At 41.7% G+C, this 25,664-nt stretch overlaps 1 protein-coding gene across 1 annotated transcript in view; it reads left to right on the forward strand.

The window, feature by feature from the left end:
* The window catches only part of LOC136886594 (hemolymph lipopolysaccharide-binding protein-like), a 42,498-nt gene extending 17,909 nt beyond the window's left edge, over positions 1 to 24,589 (forward strand). Inside the window, exons 3-6 of the mRNA XM_068230513.1 lie at positions 1,506 to 1,641; positions 10,461 to 10,571; positions 14,260 to 14,487; positions 24,422 to 24,589. Coding sequence (XP_068086614.1) covers positions 1,506 to 1,641; positions 10,461 to 10,571; positions 14,260 to 14,487; positions 24,422 to 24,567 — 621 coding nt within the window. The 3' untranslated portion in view covers positions 24,568 to 24,589. The remainder of the gene's footprint in view (positions 1 to 1,505; positions 1,642 to 10,460; positions 10,572 to 14,259; positions 14,488 to 24,421) is intronic.
* Positions 24,590 to 25,664: the final 1,075 nt, after the last annotated feature.

Genomic DNA, 25,664 nt, shown 5'->3' on the forward strand with positions numbered 1-25,664 from the left:
CCATAAGAAGCAGTCCAGCCAAGTCTTATCTATTACTACACAGCATGGAGCCGTACCGGTATCAAGTAGCCCATCCAGACGTTATCTACTGCTAAACTGCCTGGAGCCTTAAGAAGTATTCCAGCCAGGTCATATCTACTGCTACAAAGCCTGGAGACTTAAGAAGTAGTCCAGCCAGGTCATATCTACAGCTAAAAAGCCTGGATCCATAAGAAGCAGTCCAGCCAAGTCTTATCTATTACTACACAGCATGGAGCCGTACCGGTATCAAGTAGCTCATCCAGACGTTATCTACTGCTAAACTGCCTGGAGCCTTAAGAAATATTCCAGCCAGGTCATATCTACTGCTACAAAGCCTGGAGACTTAAGAAGTAGTCCAGCCAGGTCATAGCTACTGCTACAAAGCCTGGATCCATAAGAAGCAGTCCAGCCAAGTCTTATCTATTACTACACAGCATGGAGCCGTACCGGTATCAAGTAGTCCATCCAGACGTTATCTACTGCTAAACTGCCTGGAGCCTTAAGAAGTATTCCAGCCGGATCATATCTACTGCTACAAAGCCTGGAGCCTTAAGAAGTATTCCAGCCGGATCATATCTACTGCTACAAAGCCTGGAGACTTAAGAAGTATTCCAGCCAGGTCATATCTACAGCTAAAAAGCCTGGAGCCATGTTAAGTAGTCCAACCTGATCATATATACTGCTACACTGCCTAGATCTGTAAGAAGTAGTCCAGCCAGGTCATATCTACATCTACGCTGCTTCGAGCCATAAGCCAGGTGATATATACCGCTACACTGCCTAGAACTGTAAGAAGTAGTCCAGCCAGGCTATATCTACTGCTAAACTGCCTGGAATGATAACAAGTACTCTCTGTTATCTGTGATTTGCTGTTGATTTTCTCCACTCCTAACTTCTAAAATTGATATTTCCTGTGTTAAGGAGATATTATCGAGGACTTAGAGTACGCCTTCAGTCTTCTTGGTGAGCTTAAATATTTCACAGCTACGCAGAACAACCGAACACCAAATGCTATTTAATGTTTAAAAGTTAATTCTCGACACAGTTACGAGTTACCTCGCAACATTTGTCATGAGACTTCAGAAGCGTCGTTGTTGGACATGTTGTCAAATTTTACAGCAGGAGGATGATGCCCAGAAAACCCGACAACTCGTGCTTTATAAACACACGAACAATACACTGAATAAAATGACTCTGCGATTTTCAAAGTAATGTCTAAGAATAAGGAACAAACAGCATGTCTCCAATTACCACTCTATGCTACGGCGAACCGTCCAATAAAAAACCAATCATCGTTGTGTGATGTCGTAGATGGGCATAATGGCATTTCTTGTGACGTGCGAAAAAATAAAAAATAATCACGAGTGTGATGAGGCAGGATTGTTCCAAATGCGTGCTCCATATCCATCTTGGAATTACAGTGGATTGTCAACTAAATGTAGGTTATAATTTTCTATGTCTAAGGTTTGCGATCTTCGTTACAGGTTGATACGCGGCGATTCACATCGACGGAGAACCAATGGGAATTAGCCGTGAATGTCCACCAAGAAAGAAGATCATGTGATAGCAGTGAAATTGAGCAGCTTGTTTCGGTGACTTCTGTACATCCTCCAGTACACGGTAAGACCAAGTGTTGTAATGAAACTCTCATACACACTCGGTATCCCTTAACTCAAAGAAGTAGGACCCCAGTGTTTGTGGGCGGTTATCAGCTAGGGAGCGTGCTCGTGTCAGTCTCCTACCTGTTCGATATAGGAGACTGGACAACGCGTTCTGATATTCCGGAGAGGATTGGAATTAATTACAGGGAGCGAAGAATAATAGAAACTGTAGTGGTCAGAATAATGGAAGCAACAATCCGCCAGCGAGCGGGTAGGCGTGTAGTCTGCCTCTCTTACATCTTAATGTGTATATAGCGCAGGCAATAGTAGTCATTGTTCTGGAGGAAATCAAAGAAATACTAAATAAGAGCAGTGGAATGTAGTGGATAAAGTCAGGTGAAGCAGGTGATATTGGACTAGGAATTGTACTGATTAAGGAGGTGGAGGAATTTGGGGAACTAGGAAGTAGAATAACCAATGACAGGAGAAGCTAGCAGGACGAAACCTTCTACTCACCATGAATATACTATTCAGGCCTTCGTTTGTGGAAGTATTTGTCTGAAACGAGAGACTGCATGGGATAGCAACATGCTAAGCAGAGAAAGTGAGTAGAGGCCTTTAAAATGTGGGGTTACAGAAGAATGCTTAAGGCAAGTAATGGAAACTCGTGTCCTTGCCTTGAGGGCGTGCAGTTTTTATCAGCCGCACTCTCAATGGAGGTGAGCATATTTAACTATATACCTGTCGTCCTGCCAACATTAAGTTTCTCAAAGCAGTGGGTATAAAAGGATGGGCACACTTGAATTGCAAGTAATTGCGCTAACCGTTACACTATGGAGCTTAAGACGAGATTGGACGATCATAGCACAAACGAAGAGCAGGCAACTGTAGTCAATAGTCAATCAATACTGATCTGCATTTAGGGCAGTCGCCCAGGTGGCAGATTCCCTATCTGTTGCTTTCCTAGCCTTTTCCGAAATGATTTCAAAGAAATTGGAAATGTATTCAACATCTCCCTTGGTAAGTTATTCCAATCCCTAACTCCCCTTCCTATAAATGAATATTTGCCCCAGTTTGTCCTCTTGAATTCCAACTTTATCTTCATATTGTGATCTTTCCTACTTTTATAAACGCCATTCAAACTTATTCGTCTACTAATGTCATTCCACGCCATCTCTCCGCTGACAGCTCGGAACATACCACTTAGTAGAGCAGCTCTTCTTCTTTCTCTCAATTCTTCCCAACCCAAAAATTGCAACATTTTTGTAACGCTACTCTTTTGTCGGAAATCACTCAGAACAAATCGAGCTGCTTTTCTTTGGATTTTTTCAGTTCTTGAATCAGGTAATCCTGGTGAGGGTCCCATACACTGGAACCATGCTCTAGTTGGGGTCTTACCAGAGACTTATATGCACTCTCCTTTACATCCTTACTACAACCCCTAAACACCCTCATAACCATGTGCAGAGATCGGTACCCTTTATTTACAATCCCATTTATGTGATTACCCCAATGAAGATCTTTCCTTATATTAACACCTAGGTACTTACAATGATCCCCAAAAGGAACTTTCACCCCATCAACGCAGTAATTAAAACTGAGAGGACTTTTCCTATTTGTGAAACTCACAACCTGACTTTTAACCCCGTTTATCAACATACCATTGCCTGCTGTCCATCTCACAACATTTTCGAGGTCACGTTGCAGTTGCTCACAATCTTGTAACTTATTTATCACTCTATAGAAAATAACATCATCCGCAAAAAGCCTCTCCGATTCCACTCCTTTACTCATATCATTTATATATATAAGAAAACATAAAGGTCCGATAACACTGCCCTGAGGAACTCCCCTCTCAACTATTACATTGTCAGACAAAGCTTCACCTACTCTAACTCTCTGAGATCTATTTTCTAGAAATATAGCAACCCATTCAGTCACTCTTTTGTCTAGTCCAAATGCACTCATTTTTGCCAGTAGTCTCCCATGATCCACCCTATCAAATGCTTTAGACAGGTCAATCGCGATACAGTCCATTTGACCTCCAGAATCCAAGATATCTGCTATATCTTGCTGGAATCCTACAAGTTGAGCTTCAGTGGAATAACCTTTCCTAAAACCGAATTGCCTTCTATCGAACCAGTTATTAATTTCACAAACATGTCTAATATAATCAGAAAGAATGCCTTCCCAAAGCTTACATACAATGCATGTCAAACTTACTGGCCTGTAATTTTCAGCTTTATGTTTTTCACCCTTTCCTTTATACACAGGGGCTACTATAGCAACTCTCCATTCATCTGGTATAGCTCCTCCAACCAAACAATAATCAAATAAGTACTTCAGATATGGTACTATATCCCAACCCATTGTCTTTAGTATATCCCGAGAAATCTGATCAATTCCAGCCGCTTTTCTAGTTTTCAACTTTTGTATCTTATTGTAAATGTCATTGTTACCATATGTAAATTTTATTACTTCTTTGGCCTTAGTCTCCTCCTCTATCTCGACATTATCCTTGTAACCAACAATCTGTACATACTGCTGACTGAATACTTCTGCCTTTTGAAGATCCTCACATACACACTCCCCTTGTTCATTAATTATTCCTGGAATGCCCTTCTTAGAACCTGTTTCTGCCTTAAAATACATATACATACCCTTCCATTTTTCACTAAAATTTGTATGACTACCAATTATGCTTGCCATCATGTTATCCTTAGCTGCCTTCTTTGCTAGATTCAATTTTCTAGTAAGTTCCTTCAATTTCTCCTTACTTCCACAGCCATTTCTAACTCTATTTCCTTCCAGTCTGCACCTCCTTCTTAGTCTCTTTATTTCTCTATTATAATAAGGTGGGTCTTTACCATTCCTTACCACCCTTAAAGGTACAAACCTGTTTTCGCATTCCTCAACAATTTCTTTAAACCCATCCCAGAGTCTGTTTACATTTTTATTCACGGTTTTCCACCGATCATAGTTACCTTTTAGAAACAGCCTCATGCCTGCTTTATCAGCCATATGGTACTGCCTAACAGTCCTACTTTTAAGAACTTCCTTTCTATCACATTTATTTTTAACTACCACAAAAACAGCTTCATGATTACTAATACCATCTATTACTTTAGTTTCCCTATAGAGCTCATCTGGTTTTATCAGCACGACATCCAGGATATTTTTCCCTCTGGTTTTTTCCATCAATTTCTGAATCAGCTGTACTTCCCATATTAACTTATTTGCCATTTGTTGGTCATGCTTCCTGTCGTTCGCATTTCCTTCCCAATTTACATCTGCCAAATTCAGATCTCCCGCTACAATCACATTTCTTTCCATGTCGTTTCCCACATAGCTGACTATCCTATCAAATAATTCTGAATCTGCGTCAGTGCTACCCTTTCCCGATCTGTACACTCCAAATATATCAAGTTGCCTATTATCTTTATAAATGAGCCTTACACCTAGAATTTCATGTGCCTCATCTTTAACTTTTTCGTAGCTTACAAGTTCTTCTTTCACCAGAAAGAACACCCCCCTCCCACCATTCCTATCCTATCTCTACGATACACACTCCAGTGCCGTGAGAAAATTTCTGCATCCATTATATCATTTCTCAGCCATGATTCAACTCCTATTACAATATCTGGTAAATATATATCTATTAAATTACTTAATTCTATTCCTTTCTTTACAATACTTCTACAGTTCAACACTAACAATTTTATGTCATCCCTACTTGATTTCCAGTTCCCAGTTCCCTGTTCCCTTATCACCGCTCCCTAGGCCATCCCGTTTCCCTGAATGTACCTCCCTATTACCCTTCCAAACAAATTTCCTAACTTATACGTACCACTGCGGTTTAAATGAAGGCCATCCGAGCGCAGATCCCTATCTCCTACCCACCCATTAGGATCTAGAAATTTCACTCCCAGTTTCCCACATACCCACTCCATAGTCTCATTTAAATCCCCAATCACCCTCCAGTCAGTATCCCTCCTACACAGTATTCCACTAATAACAATCTCCGCTTTCTTAAACTTCACCCGTGCTGCATTTACCAGATCCCACACATCTCCAACTATGTTGGTACTTATATCAGCTTGCCTTACGTTGTTGGTACCAACGTGAAACACTAACACCTTCTCCTTCCCCTCCTCCCTCTCTTCTACTTTCCTCAACATCTGCCTCAACCTAATTCCTGGATAATATTCTACCCTGGTTCCCTTTCCTCCACACACTTTCCCCACGTGTCTAACGATGGAATCCCCCATGACCAGAGCCTCAACCCTACCCACCTCATTTGATCCCCTCCCCTCCTGGTCAGCCCTATCTTTCTTGATAGCTGCAGAAGCTACTTCCTTCTCCCTTTTCTCCTTCCCATGACCCCGTTCCACCTGTCTTTTCCTATCCTCTACTCTACATTTCCCTTTCCTACCTTTTCCCTTCCTCCTACCTCCACACATCTAAGCAACAGTTCCCTGTCCGTCATCTTCCCTCTGTTGTTCTCCCTGGAGTGACTCGTACCGATTTCGCACAGACACCTGTCCTGAATTCTGATCCTGAATAGAACCCTTATCCTGCAATCTCCTTCCCCTTAGAACATTAGACCACCTGTCTTCTACATTTCCTCCCTTTCCTTCCCCTCCCTCTTGTACACCTACTGTAACCTGTACATTGTTTGAGGGAGTCCTATCTTCCTTCCTGTCTTCTGTGAGAATCCTAATTATCTCCCTCAAACTTTCCAACTCCTCCCTCATACCCCTCAATGCCTCACCACACCCACAATAAGTACACTCGCGCTCCTTAGCCATTCTTTACGGGGAAAAAATTTTAAATTAAAAAATAAAATAACTTATTTGCAAAAAGAAATGAACGGAGGGATATATTGTCTGGGATAGTACACAACAATAAGGTAATTAATATACGACTACACTAGAATACTACTTAGTCGTGCTCTATTTTTTTATCCTACAACCCCTAACAGGATAAAAACTGCTGTTAATTACCGAATATCGAAAGTAATACACAAGAACTACACAATTCCAAACTGCAATCAAGCCTATCCTAATTTCAACAACAGTATTTTTGTAACAGTTTCTACGGATACCTCTACTACACCAGTACTACACAAATATTTTACAATAATAAAATAAGCATACTAAATTCTAATAGGATATTACTCGTATACTACTGTGCAGTACACTACAGTAATTTTTAAACTACTTTCAGACTATCCTAGTTACGATACCGGTACCGTACCGTATGTCACTACTAAGCACAACAGAAATAAAATTTGCAAGAACTACTGTACTCAAAGATTACCAACGAAGCTAAATGCTTAGACAAATTATTATTAGTATTACGGTCTAATAGATACACACGAAATATAACACACGAATATAGCAGGCAAGATACGACACTATCTAAATATACTGTATCTATACTACAATGTATCTACACTACACTACACTGCGTTTGTTTAAATGCTTAAGTATCAAAAGGATTGCCGTACACGAAGAAAAACACGAATATAACTGGCAAGATACTATCTAATATATTATACCTTATCTTCACTACAATTCTACTGAAATGTGGCTATGTGTTTATTACAGCTGGTGGATTACTATTATTTTCCCTACTCCACGGGACGGAGAAAAAAAAAGTGTCCTTAATTAGGCCTACTGAAAAATACGAAGTTGTCTACAATAATTTCTCAAATATTTATATCAAAACTACTACTACTCCAGGGACTTGAAGTGCAATTACTGGGATATATGAACTTTATTATTATTAGCTAACCGCTCATGAATAATGAAAGATCGAGGGAGCGAAATATAAATTACGGATACTAACTACCTACTCAGAAGTACAAATGAATGGAATACAAGGTCAGCTGATTTTTATTTATATTTACTTGACTACACTACACCCATTGTTCACGACTGTAGCCAACAATGCAATATTTGAATATGAGGAACGATAATAATCAATAACAATACAAAGACTGTTAACTATTACCGTGTAATCTCTTTAACTTCTTTTTAAATGGAAGTTTACAGGCGTATCGTGTTTTTTAATGTAGTAAATTTTTACCTTCGCGATAGTTTGAACGTATATCTATACGAAATACCGTAGAAGTTGCTGCAGAAGTTACGGTACTATTCCTTATGATAATCTGCCTTTGTAAGTACAACCAACGAACCTACAGATATTTACAAATATTTTTGAAGTTAATATTATTACCTAAAGTATTTCCTAAACCTAAATTCGAAACAAGGTGCACCTAGCTAGCCTACTTAACCTAGAAAACGTAATTTACTGAATGCCAACTGAATTACTTGTTACAAAATTTAAATAAATATCACTACTCCCAATTTCTACCAACAAGCACTAAACACTACTATATAAACAGCACTAAATGAATCAGATATACACAAAATTAAGCTATTTCAATAGGTTTTCACTACTTTATCACTACAATAATGCAAGAGCTCTCTCAACAGCCAACCGTTCTCAAGCGCATCCAACAATAAAAATATGGGATAAGCTTAGGGTTTCGACGGAGAACAGGAACAATGTATAGGGTGCGATAGGAGGGGAAGTTCCGAAAGACAGGTACGCTAACTTTTTCAGGGGAAGGAAACTGAGGGAAAAGGGATCAAGACAAGGGGAATTTTCACTAGAGTATCTGTGAGGCACCGCTGGTAAAACACAGAGGGAAAGAGGGGGAATTGAAAGTGTTACAGGTAGTAGGGAGATCAGAGAAAAGGGAAACGTAGAGTAGAGGGCGTGAAAGAGGATCAAGAGAAGGAGAAAATGGAGGATGAAGTAGGATCTGCGAACATCAAAGAAGATTAGGGAGAGTAGTACGGGAGGGGATCTAATGAGGTGGGTGGGGTCGAGGCTCTGGTCATTGAGGACTCTATAGTTAGGCTCGGGAGAAGTGCGTGGAGGAAAGGGAACCGAGGTAGGGGAGTTAGGTTAAGTCAGAAGTTGACGAAAGAGTAGTGTAAGGATTGTGTGGTAGTTTCAATGCTGGTACGAACAACGTACGACAAGCAGGAATAACTACCGACATAGAGTGGGATCTTGTTATGAAGCTGAAGGGAGATTATGATTATTTGGATACTTTCTAGGAGGGATATTGAGTGAAGGGGTACTTTAGATGAAACTAAGGAGTAGGTATGTGTGAGACTGGGAGTGAGATTTGTAGTTCATGTGTGTGTGTAAGTGATGCGGAAATTTCTTCCGGAATTGGAGTGTTTATTGTTCAGATAGGATGCAATGGATACGAGGGGAAGTATTTATACGGATGAAAGAAGAATGTGTTATCTATTAAAAAGTTAAACTTGAAAAGTGTGTTCAGAAAGCGATATATTCAGGGTGTAGGCCTACTGACATGGTTGGCTTGATGCAGACGAGGAAATATTTGATCAGATGTGGATAACGACAGAGAGTATAATGTAATTGTAGCAAAAATGTTAGTATGTACATTAATTGCAATTCACAGACAGAGGTGGACTTCCATTGGTCTCTTGGTGTAGCGGGTCCTTCAGTTTCCTGTCCGTTGTGGCTCTTGCCTTTCTTTTGGCGACAGTTTCGTTCGGTTTTTTTTCCTTTGTGGTTAAAAATGAGCGAGGAGTGTTGCTCTGAAGGAGAGCTGGAAGGAACAAACTTCCATATTGTTATCCCTTCGTCCCTGAACTTCTATACCCAGAAGTTTGAAATGAGCAGAGACCTTATTCTCATCTCCTGTAAGACCACTCTACCGGAATTAAACCTGTTGAGTAAGATTTATGATTTCCTTTCACTTTAAGCTGTCCCTGACTTTCAAACAACGAGGAAGGTTATAATATGGTACTCGGGCTGTATCAAAAATTTTAAATTCCTTTGAAGGTTGAAAATCTAAGAATGTTTCCTGTTTTTAGCATTTTGAGTATCCGTAAGCAACACTAAGTTGTGGGAGATCCTTACATCTCACTGCTCGGTGAATGCTGGGATGGTACCTATTTGTCAGGGTTCCCTCACCAAGTGTCAGATCATACGGTGATCGTCTCACTACTGCAGGACAGCAAGAGCAGGCCATATGTTGTTAGCTGTGTTCCAAACAGAATGGTTCACACGCAACTCTCCTACGGGAGTTTCCAGTGAAGACTTCCAATGCCACCACCAGCGAACCATGTCCTATAGTTACAGACATTTCCTCACCTCAGAACTCGGAAATTTATGTTCACATTTTCTTTCAGGTCAGACCGAATATTAAATTTTTGATTTTATACTCATAACTTATTTACGTGGCATCAGTTATAAATGAGACGATTTAGAGCTTGCTGTAAAAGCAAGGTTACTGTCGGTAAAACTGACAGCTGGAATGAATGCCCTGAGTAAAGGAGACCTAAGATGTAATATTCCCGTTGCTTTATAGCCAAGCTTTGAAAATACAGCAATATGTAGTGACATCAACTGAAATTACCTTCATTAGTAATCAAAATAAACCTTATAGGTTTTAAGCTTGTCATTCTGTGTAGAAGGATCTAAGTTAAAATGTAACCTTCTTTCACCTTCAAGAATGAAAAAACAAACCAAATACACCGATCTGGAGCAGCATTATCATAAAGAGTAATGTTCCACACGATAACAACGAACATTTAAAAGACGGGAGAAGCACATACTTTTACCAAAACTTGGTACAGACCTGTTTTTATACATAACTGTATTTTGAAGCAGACATTGCTGTGACCGTGAAATAATTATGTCCGGATTTTACTTACAGAGACTCTGATAGATTTTCGGGATTTTTGTTTACCAGAAATTAATTATTTCGTGCGTTTTTTGTTCCAGGTACTTCTACGAATACTACACCAGCTATAGATACTACATCCAAACCTACTACTACTACACCCACTACAACTACAACAACTACTACTAAACCAAAGTCATGCCCTCATTCAGGTGAGTTAAGCAGATTATCCGTGAATGGTGTAAGAGGGACCTACGCTCTCCTTGTAGTAAAGAGAATATGATAAACTTGCTGTAGGAAGAGAAACGAGAGTGAAGGCGAGACCCGGTGAGTGTTCCATAGCTGAGCGACGTATCGTAGCCCCACACGCGAACCGGTGTTACTATCACGTGGAAACAACTGTAGGATTGTATTATACAGGTCATGGGTTCGAAATCCCCCAAGGTGATTCCGTGGCTCCTTAGTTCTGCACGACACAAATATCTGGGTGTGTACATTTAGTACCTTTACACGTTTATGGCACTTTCCTAGGGTGACGTTATCTGAGTTTGTGTAATGTTGTGTGGGAGGAAAGCAAACAAGAAACTACCCCATAGGAACCACCAGGGATCCACACTTCCTTACTTCTAGTTTCCAAGTGAAATGCAATACGTCCACAACCTAGCAAACAGCCCCCATGATGTAGGCTCGTCTCCCTCCTCAGCTTCTAGATGATGTAAGGGAGCTGCTGACTCCACGTATTTATTTACTAGCACTCGAACAGCAGATTGCAATGGAATAATCCAAGACTCAGTTCACGTAACGGTGCTGAAAGTGGTAAGTAATGGGAACTCGTGTCCTTGCTGTTCTTTCCAGCAGCACTCCCAATGGAGGTGAGCATATTTAACTAGATATCGGCAGTCCTGCCAACATTATACTGTATTTCTCAAAGCAGTGGGAAGAAAGCATGGGCACACTTGAACCGCTACACTACGGAGTTAACCCGGACAGAAAGTGAACTGCGGTACAGTTCAACACTCTGACTGAAAAATCCGTTGTTAATGATGTCTCCCTTTTTGCTGCGCTATCAAAAAAGTAAAATGACTGCTTTGTTCCTTCTGTAACGTCTCCGCGATGTGATATGGACGTAGCATCTCACAGGACTGCAACTAATCACCTCTGCTATTATCCGTTGTAAGATGAATTTGTATGTAAACGAATCGATCAAAACTTCTAATTCCTACAACTTCCCTTACATCACATTTTTAGTGAACATAACGTTAACGGAGATAACTGCTTAGATCTCGCTAAGAAGAGTTACTCTATGTAAAAACATGCACCCTACCACAGAACCCTGAATGGTTACACACCAGTGACGTATGTCCCTCCATCTTCCAATCTGAAGGACACAAACATAAAGATGATCAATATTACGTATGAAAGGAATAATTATCAAGACATTTTTCTGAAATATTAAATCAAGAGACACGTGAATCTTGTAAAGATTTTTTATATAGAAAACTTGCTGAAGTTTGAATTATAGGTCATCTCTCTGTCAGTTATTCCATTCTTCCCTCGCGGTTCCTTGTGCACGTTGAGAACATGTGGAAGCCCTTCATAGACCTTGAGGTAGACAGTGGTCAAGCAGAAGTTCTCCATTTACCTCTTGCGCTCGGTAACTCTTATTACTTTACTTGGTATAACTGCGGATGCCTTTCCGATGAGTGGCACAATATGTGCGGGTTCAGGACGTTCTAAGACGATATGACTTGGCCTTTGTTTTCTTTCACAGTATTATTGTAGTTCGGTCTGAGAACGACGGTTCTTCCCAAGTGTGGATGCCGTTGATCAGTGCTGATGTTCTCAGTTTTACTGACTGTCATATGTGCTCCTGTTTTGTGTGAGTGCTCGTTTATTCTACACTAATGTGTAACATGGGCCTCGCAGGCCAACACAAAACAGCTGCATTTTGTGACTTATCAGGGCGTAATGAGGTAGAAATACTCATAAATGGAGTGTTGCCAACCGCTGAGATTTAACTTTTAAAATATTGCAAAATAATGTCCCGTGTCATTTAACCAAAGTTGTACAAATGATGAAGTTAGTAATATGTCGTTCACTTTTAAGAAATCCAATGTGGACCACATTCTAGTGGTTCTATTGCTCGCAACTATTGGAAATACAGTACATAGTAGAAACTTTTCAGTTGGAGAAAAGGCCCCTCTAGTGAATGATTAATGTAGATTTAGGCGGCTCCAGAGTTATTAATAGTGAGCAAATTGAGGTGGCAAAAAAACAGTGGAAATACAACGAAATTCAAGAGGTAGTCATTAATACATAGTGCGTCTTGAGTTATGTCTTACTGCGCTTGAAGACACTGCCGCATGTTTCGTATACATAACCGATCATCTTCAGGTAGCCATTTAGAGCAGTGGGAGAAGGCTGTCCGAGGAAAGGACATATATCCGACTCATAATTTGTTTTTATGTGTAATATCAATTTTTAGCCTTACTTCTTGGTAAAAGTAAAGTAATTTACAGAGATCGATGAAATTTCTCCCGAGGACAGTTAGGAAACGTAACTCTCCAGAGAAGGAGCAATCCACGCGGACAGATGTCACTATAAAAATCCCGAATCTGAACATAAGTCAACAAGAATAGGAAATAATTATATTCTATACAATGTTAAAGAAATATCAACTGAAATTTAAGAATGGAATGCATTGCCTTGGATTCTCAAAACAAAATCTCCCAGTGGTTTTCGGCACCGCTTAATCATCACGACTTACCGCCACTTTGCCTACCAAAGCTCATTTGAGTGAAGGGCCTTAAATGATCGTGCTACTGCTGCCATAGTGCAATGTTTGAGTGGAAGAAGGAGCATGGACGTTGATATTACACGAGCTAAAGCTTACAGAAGGAAGTATGTTTAGCTGTGAATCGTTACAAGTGAAGGTTTTCTTACTAGGAAGCATTTATCTCAGAAAAATGAAGATCAGTTGGCATATCATGGTCTGGCTTCATGTTTGTTCCCTGTGTGTTCAGCTGGATCCAGCCCAAAGCAATGCGTGCTGGAATGAACGTCACCCCTGGTGATATAATTGCAAACATTCTAATTCATATCATCATACAATTAGAGCAGGCGGGTGTAGGAATCATTGGTTTCAAGTCACATGGTAGCCAGTAGAATAAAATGTTATGGAAATCGTTAGCAATATCCGGCAACATAAAGAATCTAATATGTCCAATTTCCAGTCCAAGTTACTCAGCAGAAAACTGGGCACTTTCAGGCGCGCCACACATATTTAAGTATCCATGACCAAGTACAGGAAATACGACGGTGATTTCCTAGATTATTAATTTTTCACACCTCCAGAATACGAAGAGAGACGGCTGTTTGCAAGTCAGCTAAATCATCTCGAAAATACTCCGAACGATCCAGCTCCGGAAATGAGCTGCACAAATCAGTTTATCACGTAGATAGAAGCACTGGTCCGCCTGCTGGGCAAGATGCTTAAGGCGTCCCGTTGGTCGAAACAATTTTCACCATCACAATGTTGGCCAGCCGGGTGGGAGAGGTGCTGGTGGATTGCGTACAAAAGCCTGGATTCATTACAAACCTCACCACATTGCTCATTTAGAGTGAGGGCGAAGTTGAGCCATGAGCAAATCGCTTGCTGCTTTATGAGCGAAGTAGGCTGCATGTCGGCACCGCGTTTCACCCTCTCCTTTTCCGCTATCGTACCTCATGTCCTTCACTTCAGCTCATCAACTCCTCTTCTGTACGCTACGGTGTCTCCTGATCATATCATGCATCGAAGAGTACGACAAGTAATGAAGGATCGTCATTTTCACTCGTAGGATGGTCTAAAATATGAACATGCGAACTAATTGTTAAATGTGATGTTCTATCTGCCCACAGGTTACCGACTGTTTGAAGGTTTCAACTGTTATAAGACGTACCGTGAAGAAAAGAGCTGGAGTGACGCCAGGGAGCAGTGCAAGAGAGACGGAGGCGATCTCATGGTATTGGAAAGTGAATGGGAGAGAAGCGAGGTGTTCCCTACAATGTTCGAGAGTGTGGGGTACTGGAGCCCCTGGATGGGAGTTTACAAGCCCGAAGGTGAAGATCGTTGGGTGTCTGTGAAAGGTGAGTTCTCTCTAGCTCTCTTCTCCTCATGAATTACCGAATGTCGGACGGAAGACATTTGTCATATTAAACAACAGAAGCCGACATTTAGCTGTAGTTAGCGATGTCACTGGCTGATGACCACACCGTATTGCCTATAATCAGGGGAGGAATGAAGAAGTCCTGCCCTCAGTAGCCCAGGCTTTCTGAGCCCAACTTGGCAGGTTCGATCCTCGCTCAGTTCGGTGGTATGTCAGTCTCATGTCCGTAGATTTACTGGGACATAAAATAAACCCTGATGGATAAAATTCCGGCACGTTGGCGTCTCCCAAACCATACGAATGTAGTTACTGGAACATAAAGTGAATAATATTACTTATGTCTAAATGAAGGGAAAGAGTCGTAAAGTGAGGGTATGAGGACATTCATCTGTAGGAGGGAGACGTTAATCCTTGAGCAGACCTCTCGGTGTTCTTTGACAGGAGTAGGCTATGTGCTGCATCAAGGCGTGCGGGTTTATCACGGACGTCAACTAGAGAGTAGGACACATTGGGGTCGTGGTAGGGACATCATCATTATAGACTGCTGTTCCCTCGTTTGGTTCCACACCTCTTGTCTTTAAATCATTAGAAACTGAGTCCTGGTCTCCTCTGCTGCTCTTACCCTCGATGGCTTACTCCGTTATTCTCGCAGGTAACCCATCAGCCTCCATTCAACTCACGCGACCCCAACACCGGAGTACCGCTTCATCAATGGAGCTTATGCATCACTTAGCATTTATATTCTCATTCTGGGTACCTTCCTGTCATTGTTCCCACCCGGTGTTTCTAGACTTCATTCTCGTTATTGCAATGTATATTACAACTGACGTATGGACGAGATATCCAGAGTCCTACCAGCTTGCACTCCCACACAGCGAAGTTTTCCTGAAAACAGACCGTTCCATCCCAGAGCTCACTGCATTAATTATGCTGCACCTTGCTTCCTGGGAGAAGTTCCAGTTTTGTATCTCCGACCTGACATTCAGTTCTCGGAACTTTCTTCCCCACTGACATGACTTTCTTCTTGGCAATAAAAAAAAGCAAAGACACCTCCGTACAGGCCACGAAGGCCCTGGGAGTGGTGGAAGGTAAAGGCTTCCACTATTCGTAACCTCGGCACTTGATGGGGTAGAGTTGTTAGCTCTACGCCCGGCCGCCTTTGCCCCCAAGAATTAACCTGGTACTAATTTTTGGTGTAGGATGAGTGAACCTCAGGGCCATATGCACCTCCGGAAGTAGAAATCTAATTTCCTAAATTTTACGACTTTCTGACGTGGATTCGAACCCACGTCCTTCCGGGCGAACCGAGTACGCCTTTACCGCCTCGGCCAGGGAGCCCCTTTATTCATGGTAATGCCAATATTAATGCCGGACTCACTGCACCTATTTTATTTTCCAAGAAATTAGACTGCAGGCTTTCAGCTCTGTCTGCCATTAACACCAAAATGCTTACGACATTTCAGCATCCCTGGCGCTTTATACCTTCCAGTAGATGATCCTTGTAAACTATGAACAACAACATTGAAGATTTCAGCCATATCCCACCCCTGTAAGTACCTTGAATCAAGAACTCGTTCTACCATCCACTTTCAATGTGAACATAAGTGATTTTTATTGCTCCCAATAATCTAGGCTTAATCCCATATTCTCCCAGTGTGGCTGACATCCTTCCCTCAAGTACTCTCTCATATGCCTTCTCTAGATCTACGAAACATAAACAAAACTTGCTATTCATATCATAGCACTTTTTACTTATGTGACGAATACTGAAGACCTGACCATGAAAACCCCTCTGAGGTCTGAAACCACACTGGTCTCATCCAACACAGTATAAGACATTTATTGGTTTCTCCCTCCAAAAATACTAGTGAATACCTTGCCCGGTGCACGAAGGAATCACCATCATCAGTGTCGTTGAAGTACCTTGATGGTTCTAGCAGTCCTCTTGCTTACAAATAGGTACAATTACTGCTTTCGTCAAATCAGAAGGACCTTGACTAACTTTCCAGGCTCATCTTATTACTCTGTCAGCTTGGTTGCTCGCGACGTCAAGATGAATATTTCCTCTTATATTCCTTCCACCTGTACTATTATCTGTTCGGAAGTACTATGAGTTTACCAGATTAATCCAAAACATTACTTTTTTCCTTTTTCCCTCCGTAACCCACACGCTGCTCATCCCTTTTCAACACTTGTTAAAAGCATTTGATTTCCTCCTATCCCTTCCTCATTATCAGCGCTTGCCGAAATATCATTATTTCCTAACTCTTCCTAACTCGCCCATTTCTACTTTATTTGTTATGATTTCCCCATTACTGTGGGTCGATAGATTAATATCGAATATAATTTCCTTCACCTCTTTGCTTCCAAAGAATCCAGCACTGTCAAAACTAATTGGAAATCCTTTACTCCCGGAGGTTTGCTTAAAATATTCTCAGGTCGGTAAATTATGTGAAGCAGGCTGCTCATCTACTTACACATAGTCCAACTGAGAGTCTCTCCTCTGACAGGTTAGCGACCTACGGTTGATTGTATAGTCCTCGCCTCTTGAGCACAGGGAGGGCCATGACTCAGAACATGGCCGAGGTGCCCAATACTACTCCCGACTCACGGAGGGCCATGACGCAGAATACAGTATGTCCGAGGTGCCCATTACTACTCCCGACTCAAGGAGGGCCATGACTCAGAATATGTCCGAGGTGCCCAATACTACTCTCGACTCAAGGAGGACCATGTCTCAGGATATATCCAAGGTGCCCAATACTACTCCCGACTCAAGGAGGGCCATGACGAAGAATACAGTATATCCAAGGTGCCCAATACTACTCTCGACTCAAGGAGGGCCATGACTCAGAATATGTCCGAGATGCTCAATACTACTCCCGACTCAAGGAGGACCATGACTCAGAATATGTCCGAGGTGCCCAATACTACTCCCGACTCAAGGAGGGCCATGACTCAGAATATGTCCGATGTGCTCAATACTACTCCCGACTCAAGGAGGGCCATGACTCAGAATATGTCCGAGGTGCCCAATACTACTCTCGACTCAAGGAGGACCCTATCTCAGGATATATCCAAGGTGCCCAATACTACTCCCGACTCAAGGAGGACCATGAGTCAGAATATGTCCGAGGTGCCCAATACTACTCCCGACTCAAGGAGGACCATGACTCAGAATATGTCCGAGGTGCCCAATACTACTCCCGACTCAAGGAGAGCCATCACTCAGAGTATGTCCGAGGTGCCCAATACTACTCTCGACTCAAGGAGGACCATGTCTCAGGATATATCCAAGGTGCCCAATACTACTCCCGACTCAAGGAGGACCATGACTCAGAATATGTCCGAGGTGCCCAATACTACTCCCGACTCAAGGAGGACCATGAGTCAGAATATGTCCGAGGTGCCCAATACTACTCCCGACTCAAGGAGGACCATGTCTCAGGATATATCCAAGGTGCCCAATACTACTCCCGACTCAAGGAGGGCCATGACTCAGAATATGTCCGAGGTGCCCAATACTACTCCCGACTCAAGGAGGACCATGTCTCAGGATATATCCAAGGTGCCCAATACTACTCACGACTCAAGGAGGACCATGACTCAGAATATGTCCGAGGTGCTCAATACTACTCCCGACTCTCAGTACAACTTACTCGTCCCCTCAGTCGTTGCCCATAGTTCAAGTACTAGGACGTGACTGCAGTCACTCACACGACAACAGTACCCTGGGGTCATGGTTGGACACGAAAGAGGTTCAACAACGAAGCAGCCGTCAAAAACGCCTTCGAAATATCTCTCACCATCAGACGGTCGATCACCTGGGAAACGGGTGCGAATGCTCCTGCATCGCGTAGAAGAAGTGAATTGCATTTAGCGATGCACATCCTATTTAATAAAATTTGCTCGTCATGGAGTTCTCGTTGTGAGAAATGTTACTACCAACTAGCAGGTACAGGGTGTTTCTTGATCACCAACACACTCATGTGCGACGATAAGTATTACAGGTAAAGCTCGTAGACAAACAGCCCGAGTGAATAAGAATGTGTAGCTTCCTGTTTAAATGTACCGCCTGTCGTCATATTTTATTGTTCTCTTTTTCACACACACTACCAATCACCAGCAGCTGTCAGTTACTCCGATCTCTATTTATAGTTGACGTTGTGTTTTACCGATTTCTTACTAAACATTTCCTTATTTTCTCTGAATCACTTGAAGTAATTCGTGAGTCAAGGCCCAGAAACTTGCTTAGAATATCCATATTTCCATTTTCACGGCTAGAATGTACTTTTCGCTACTCGCTCAGGTGATCTCGAAAACAATATTTTTTTATAATTATAAAGAACGGTTTTGAATGATGACGACCGTACGTAAATGCTGTCTCTGTTTCAGGATATATATCGCCGTGAATTATCTAGAAGGATACGCGTATCACCGTTATCAGCGTCATTGATATTACTGAGCTGAGCCAGAGCAGGAATGTCATTACTTCGACACGTGAAAATGTTTGAGGAGCCCTCGCAGACTTAAACAGTTCTCACAAGCAGCAAGCTACAACTTCTAGATTGCCAGATTACCAGGTCTCATTTACATCATAGCCAGAACTTTATATTCCTCCAAGATGCTGATTTATCTCAGTCTCAAATGCAGAAACGCAATTCCGTGTTTTGTCGCAGATTTTCTCATTTCTGATTCGTAGAATGTGTGGCCTCGTCTTTACCGTTTGCGCTCAGAGACGATGAACAATTCCGGTGGGGATAAAACAGCACTTGTTTGGTCATCACATCCTCCTGAGACACATAGGAGCTCATCTCTACTCTCTGGTGGGGCCACACAATTTTACAGCCGGATGGCTTCCCTGATGTGGGAGAGCTGTTCTCTATTGTGTGGGCTGAAAACTTTCTTGTGAGGACAAAACGGAAACCAGATTTTGAGAAGTACCGAATGCACCTCACAGTGGACAAAGACCAAGTGTTCGTAAACCTCCGCTGAGAAACTCCTTGGTGTGTTTTGTAGTTGAGTTTATTAAGTTATTTATTTAAATAATGCAATCATATATTCAGACGATCGGAATTAGGATTCCTCGGTCTCAAGAAGTGCACAACACCTTGCAAATATATGGATCTTTTTGTTCAGCAAATGTCTACAAAGCGGAAAAATCTGCGAGGACTGGAGGAAATTTAGAATGAAGACATGATATAAAGGAAGGGACAAGCCGACAAACCAATCTCATAACGAGGGATTGCTCTGGAGTATAATATCAGAAGGACAAACGAACTTCACTGACCATCAAATATAAGAGTATCCATTCAGATTAAGAAGGAAACGATCACCTTCACAGGCTATAGAATGTGTACAAGAAGACATCTGGGCGGCTAAGACACCCCAAAGGCCAATACTGTACAGTTTTCACGGACTTTACAAAGGCATTCGACATGTTGGACAGGAACAGTATGGACCCCATGATAGAAGACAAGGCAATTGTCAAACTCAGAGGAAACTCCTATCACAAAGCAATGTAGCGATAAACGACGGGATAAGTATATCAAAAGAAATCCTTCAAACAAATTGAGTAATTCAAGGTGACCCAGTTAGTCCTTTCCTGTTTAACATTGCTACATCTGACGCAGAAAATCCATTGAAAATCTGAAATCGGTGTCGCCCTATATGTATCCTCATGACATGGTCCTAGGTTCGTAGACCGAAAATGACCTTAAAGAAGCCTTAAACAAACTGAACATTTGAGCTGAAAACAACAAATTCGTCATAAACCAGGAAAAAGTATTCATATGGTTTTTCGAAGAGGGGGCAGGGTACGAACCGAAGACAAGATGTTACTAGGAACAAATACTTAGCACTAACTCTAGAGACATCAGGAACGTCATACAGGATCCACATCAGGGAAAGAGCGATAAGAGCTATGACTCTGTTCAGCGCTAAAATAGTACCATTTATTTATTTATTTATTTATTTTATGCCTTTGTATGTGGCGAAGTTAGGGCTCACGGCCCTCTCTTACACTTAACCACTTATCACGTACGACTTGCAACTGATCTGGGAATTTCTAGAGACAATAGAAAAAGTAAAAGTCCGCTTCCTAAAATGAGCCCTCGGAATTGCAAAAAAGCGCCCTCAAGGCTTGCGTATGAACCTCCTTCAATGAGGACTTGAGATGTCACTTAACCAGCCAAGAAAATATTTATTGACCCTCCGACGAGACAAGCGGACGAATGTAGAAGAGAATTTCTACTCTACAGATGCCATGATTGATAGAGGATGGACAAAAGGAAACCACGACGTGCGTTCTGCACTGACAAGCCTGGCGATACGTGGATACCACCACAGAATATGCAAGGATACGAAATACCATGAACCCAACAAGGACTCTTCGTGTAGTTTGTGTGACAAATAAAACTCCTCCTGTTGCAAGAATCGCAAGAGAACACTACTACATTATACCAGAGAATAAACACCCACACTTCTCTATGTGCATTTCTATGCTCTTGTTAATTAATTAATTAATTAAAAGTGCCCACATGTCTCGTCGTGAAAGTATAATAGATACGTAGTGATCTTAACTTCGTCGTAATCGCCAAGAACTCAATGGTGTCTCTCTGTACTCGAACGTGAACAGTAATTTACAAATTGAGATGCTAACACTTCAGAGACATATGAAAGTTGTGTGGCTATATCATTCATATCCTTGGTAACGACTACGGAACCTGCTGAACCTCAGACCAAGTAGTGATATCGTCAATAGTAAGACGACCAAAGCCAACTTCGCTGTTCTAATAGTCTCTGCGATTTGATCCCGGAAATGTTTTCTTCTGAACAGATGATGTCTAGACGTGAACCGCGGTGACTTCACTTGACCTCAGGTTAACTAATCGATACATATGTATTTGCTCTCTTCACCTTCACATCATCGACTCACGAAGCAGTTTCTACTTTCTGGTGCGCTTGAATTTTCATATTTTTTGTGATATTTGAAACCATCTCCTTCCCGTTTCTTCTCAGTTATAATAAAAGTAAGTGCTCGAATTTGTTGTGAATCTCACTCTGCTCTCTTTTCAGCTTCCTTATTGCAGCTACTACAATTTCCGCTTCTCTTTGAGTCAGCGACTTGCACGTTTCGGATCACTCTATTCCCTGCAGCCACCAACAAGTACAGTCTGACACTATCACTCCACTGGGGTGATATTTGCACTGTGCCTTTGTGTATTTCGTTCATCGCAATTATGATTCTCATCGCTTCACTTTGGCTGACTTTTGGGTGGTTCACTAGTTTGTATTGACTTTAGATATGTTTGTGTCTGTTATAAAATGTGTACTACGGGTGACAGATCGGGATGGGCATAGTTTCGTCAGTGGGCGTGCTCAATGAAAGTAGAAAAATTACAGATGGGAAGGAACCTCCTAGAAAACCATCGCATGAAGGAGTCTTGTTTATCTCTGATGTTACTCAGTGGAACACAGGATGGCACGTTACGATATGCAGGTGCTACCAGCACGCCGAGTGCTAGAGATCGGTGGCTGTGAGGAACCTTGACCAGATCTTTCATGTATTAAATCCTTATTTTGTTTGTCATTCAGGACGATATTGAAATAATGAGAATGTTTCCACAGTTATAGACAGACGATCACTTCTGCGAAGTGATTGCCTCGTGTGATGATGTGCACAGCTACAACGGCTCTTCTGTTGCCTTACACAAAGTTACTGAGGAAACGGGAATCATTGGCACCAGTTACACATTACAAGATCTCGAACTGTTAAGTGTTAAATACTATCTCTCAGTGAATGGATCATTCGCACTATGTAAACCATGTTATCTCCATAGTATATATTAAAGACTATTAACATACATACATACATACATACATACATACATACATACATGCATACATACATACATTATCATTATGGACTGTTATGCCTTTCAACGTTCAGTACTTCCAGGGGTAACGACTATCTGTCTTTTGTTTCATAAATACATTAACATGTGTGGTTCTTATTTCCAATTACTTGTCGTACAGCACTAGTAGTTTATAATGTTGTGAGTTTCTGACAGCACGGCGCGATTCTTACTAAGTGGACATTTTAGGTCAACAGATGTATAACAAGGCACTGCCACAACTTCTTCAGACGACAGTGCTCCAGGCATAGTGGATTTGATCTTGGTTTGAGGAGCATCAGCATGTACTTCAACTTCTTCTCTGGCCTATTCAATCACTCGAACCACTGTAGTACGTTATAGCGACAAGACTTCATCGTCTCTGAGGCAGCTCGGTCAATATTTCATGTCGGCATTTGTTACTTATTACTATTTTTAATTACTGGAATGTGGTATTGTGGTATTTGTATTTTATGAGGAACTACAATTGGGCAGCCATCCACTAATGGAGCAAAAGAATGAAAAGTTCTGACACTTCGAGAGATGAAGGTATCGGCTAAAGAAAGGGAAGGGGGAGATGAAAGTCTCCTCAGGTATCGAAAATGTAATAACGCCGTGGTCGGACAAGAACGAGAGTTAACCAAGGATAGATGAAAGTGAGGAGCCTGACAAAATTATGTGGAAGTAATGCCAGGACTCAGCTAACTTCCCCACGGTCACTAAGTCACGCTCCGAAATGAAGAGCTCATTGGGCGCATTTTGTTATCCCCTTACGATTGGCAGGGAATACCATGGATGTATTCTATGGTCTCTACGCACGGGGTCGTACTTATCGGGAAAATAAAACAACAATGTTGTCGCAACCCCAAAACACACGAATAAGAATTACGAAACTTAAATGTTGAAAATATACCGAAAGCGATGACTCTGTCTTATAAGGGACAGACTATTTATTAATAGAATTGTAAGAATAAGTACATCAAATCAGAATAGAAATACCGCGGTGCGTAATGATAGGGAATACAATTCAATATAGAAGAGCGGGACAGAATGTGGAAATGCACGTAATAGAGTCCAGGTGCAGGAAGAAGTTGACTGGCAGCACACGGCGTATCGACTTAAGTACCAGCTTCGTAACATCAAAGTTATCGGATTGAAAACTGGAGCACGAGATAACATCCAAGACTTCTTTATAAATTTCCACAAAGTGCTTCAGCTGCCTGTGAAAAGCGTACATAAAATTGACATTGCTCCAATTCGTGGATCTGTGAACATATTCCGATCTCATTTACACGGACCTGGTTGACTTCATGATAGCAATATGTAATACCAGTTTGACGAACCGCTCACGTGGTAAGTTGTTGCCATCAAAAGAAATTATTTTTAGAATAAGATTACTGGTGGCTTAACAGTGCAGTCAAGTAGAACATCAGAGAATATTGTTTTAATAGGAATACCACTGGGAGACCATCCTCTATTAACACCAATCAGAAGCGGTCCGGCACTTCTAAAAATTGAAGGTACCGGAAAGATAGAGAAGCCCCACGACGGTCGTGATTATGAAAGACTCCCAAGGACATCGGTGTCGGACTAGAACAAGTGTTGACCCAGAGAGGTCGCACAAGAAAGATAAGAGAGAGGAGCCTGACAAGAATTTAGTGGGGAAAATGCCAGGCTCAGCTAGAGGAACCGTGGTAGTCAAACCACGGTCTCAAGTGAGATCCAGTGGTTGACCTTTTAGTGTCCTCTTACGACAAACAGGGGATAACGTGGATGCTCTTCTTAACTCCCAAATCCACTGGGGGTCCTGAAGGCTGAGGTTCGAATCCCGCTCTATACTGGGTTGATATTTTCATCCAGAAATGCGCGTGTTGTCAGGAAGTCCATCTGGCCGTAAATCTGAGGCGAAAACCAAAATGAGCCTGGGGTGTTCCAGTGACCTCGGAAATTACTGGGATAATCTGAAGAAAGATAAAGTGTTATGGATCTACTGTACGACACTTGTGTCCTGTGTTTCAGGTGAGCCTGCACTCAGCAGTTGGTGGTATTCTGGTTACCCGCATAACAGTGCTGGTAGGAAGTGCGCCCTTGCTCACGAGACAGGTCTGCTGAGGAACATCGAATGTGCACAACTCCGGCCCTTCATCTGCGAGATCCCGCTGTGAACATGTACAGTGTTGGTGTATAATAAAGATACTTGTTAATAAGTCGTGAAGTTCTTTCCCCTGTTTCAACACTAACTACAGGGAAACTTTACAGAACAGCGAGGTCATCAGTCGTGTATGTTCTACGTTCCTCTAAAAACAATAAGGTAATCAGACATCAAATAATCTACCTTTCCTTAAAACATCAAGGTCATCGGACATGTAATGTTCTACATTCCCTCAAAAGTAACAAGGTCACCAGATATATAATGTTCTACCTTCCTTTAAAAACAATAAGGTCAGCAGACATGTAATTTTCTACCCTCCCTCAGAAACAACAAGGTCACCAGACATGTCATGTTCTATATTCCGTTAGAAACAACAAGGTCATGGGACATGTAATGTTCTACCTTCCCTAAAAACAACAAGGTCATCAGACATTTGATATTCTATATTCTGTTAGAAACAACAAGGTCATGGGACATCTAAAGTTGTACCATCCCTTAAATACAACAATGTCATCAGGCATGCAATTATCTACGTCCCTTAAGAACAACAAGGTCATCACACACATAATGTTCTTCCTTCCTTTAAAACAACAAGGTCACAAGACACGTAATTTTCAACCTTCCCTTAAAAACGACAAATTTATGAGACATGTAATGTTCTACCTTCCCTTAAAAACAACAAGGTCATCAGAAATATAATGTTCTACCAACCTTTAGAAACAACATGGTCACCAGACACATAATGTTCTACCTTCCCTGAAAATCAGCAAGGTCATCAGTCACGTAAAGTTCAGCTTTCCCTTAAAAACAACAAAGTTATGAGACATGTAATGGGTTACCTTCTTTTATAAAATACAAGGCCATCTGGCATATGTAGTGGGCATTGAGGTTTCACGCCATTGTTGATAGAAGTGTGCAACTGTGGTTTTCTCTACTGTCTCTCGACTCGTTCGACACTTTACTCAGGGACCGTCATCATTCTGGAGCTCAAATGTAGAGCTGACAGTCTACGTACAGCGATGGAACGACTGCGAACAGAGCGGCACTCAGTAAAGATCTCCATGATTTTGAACGTGATACACGAACCGGAAAACGCTTGAGGGACATGAA

The sequence above is a fragment of the Anabrus simplex genome, chromosome X, assembly GCF_040414725.1.
Source record: "Anabrus simplex isolate iqAnaSimp1 chromosome X, ASM4041472v1, whole genome shotgun sequence".
Classification (NCBI taxonomy): domain Eukaryota; kingdom Metazoa; phylum Arthropoda; class Insecta; order Orthoptera; family Tettigoniidae; genus Anabrus; species Anabrus simplex.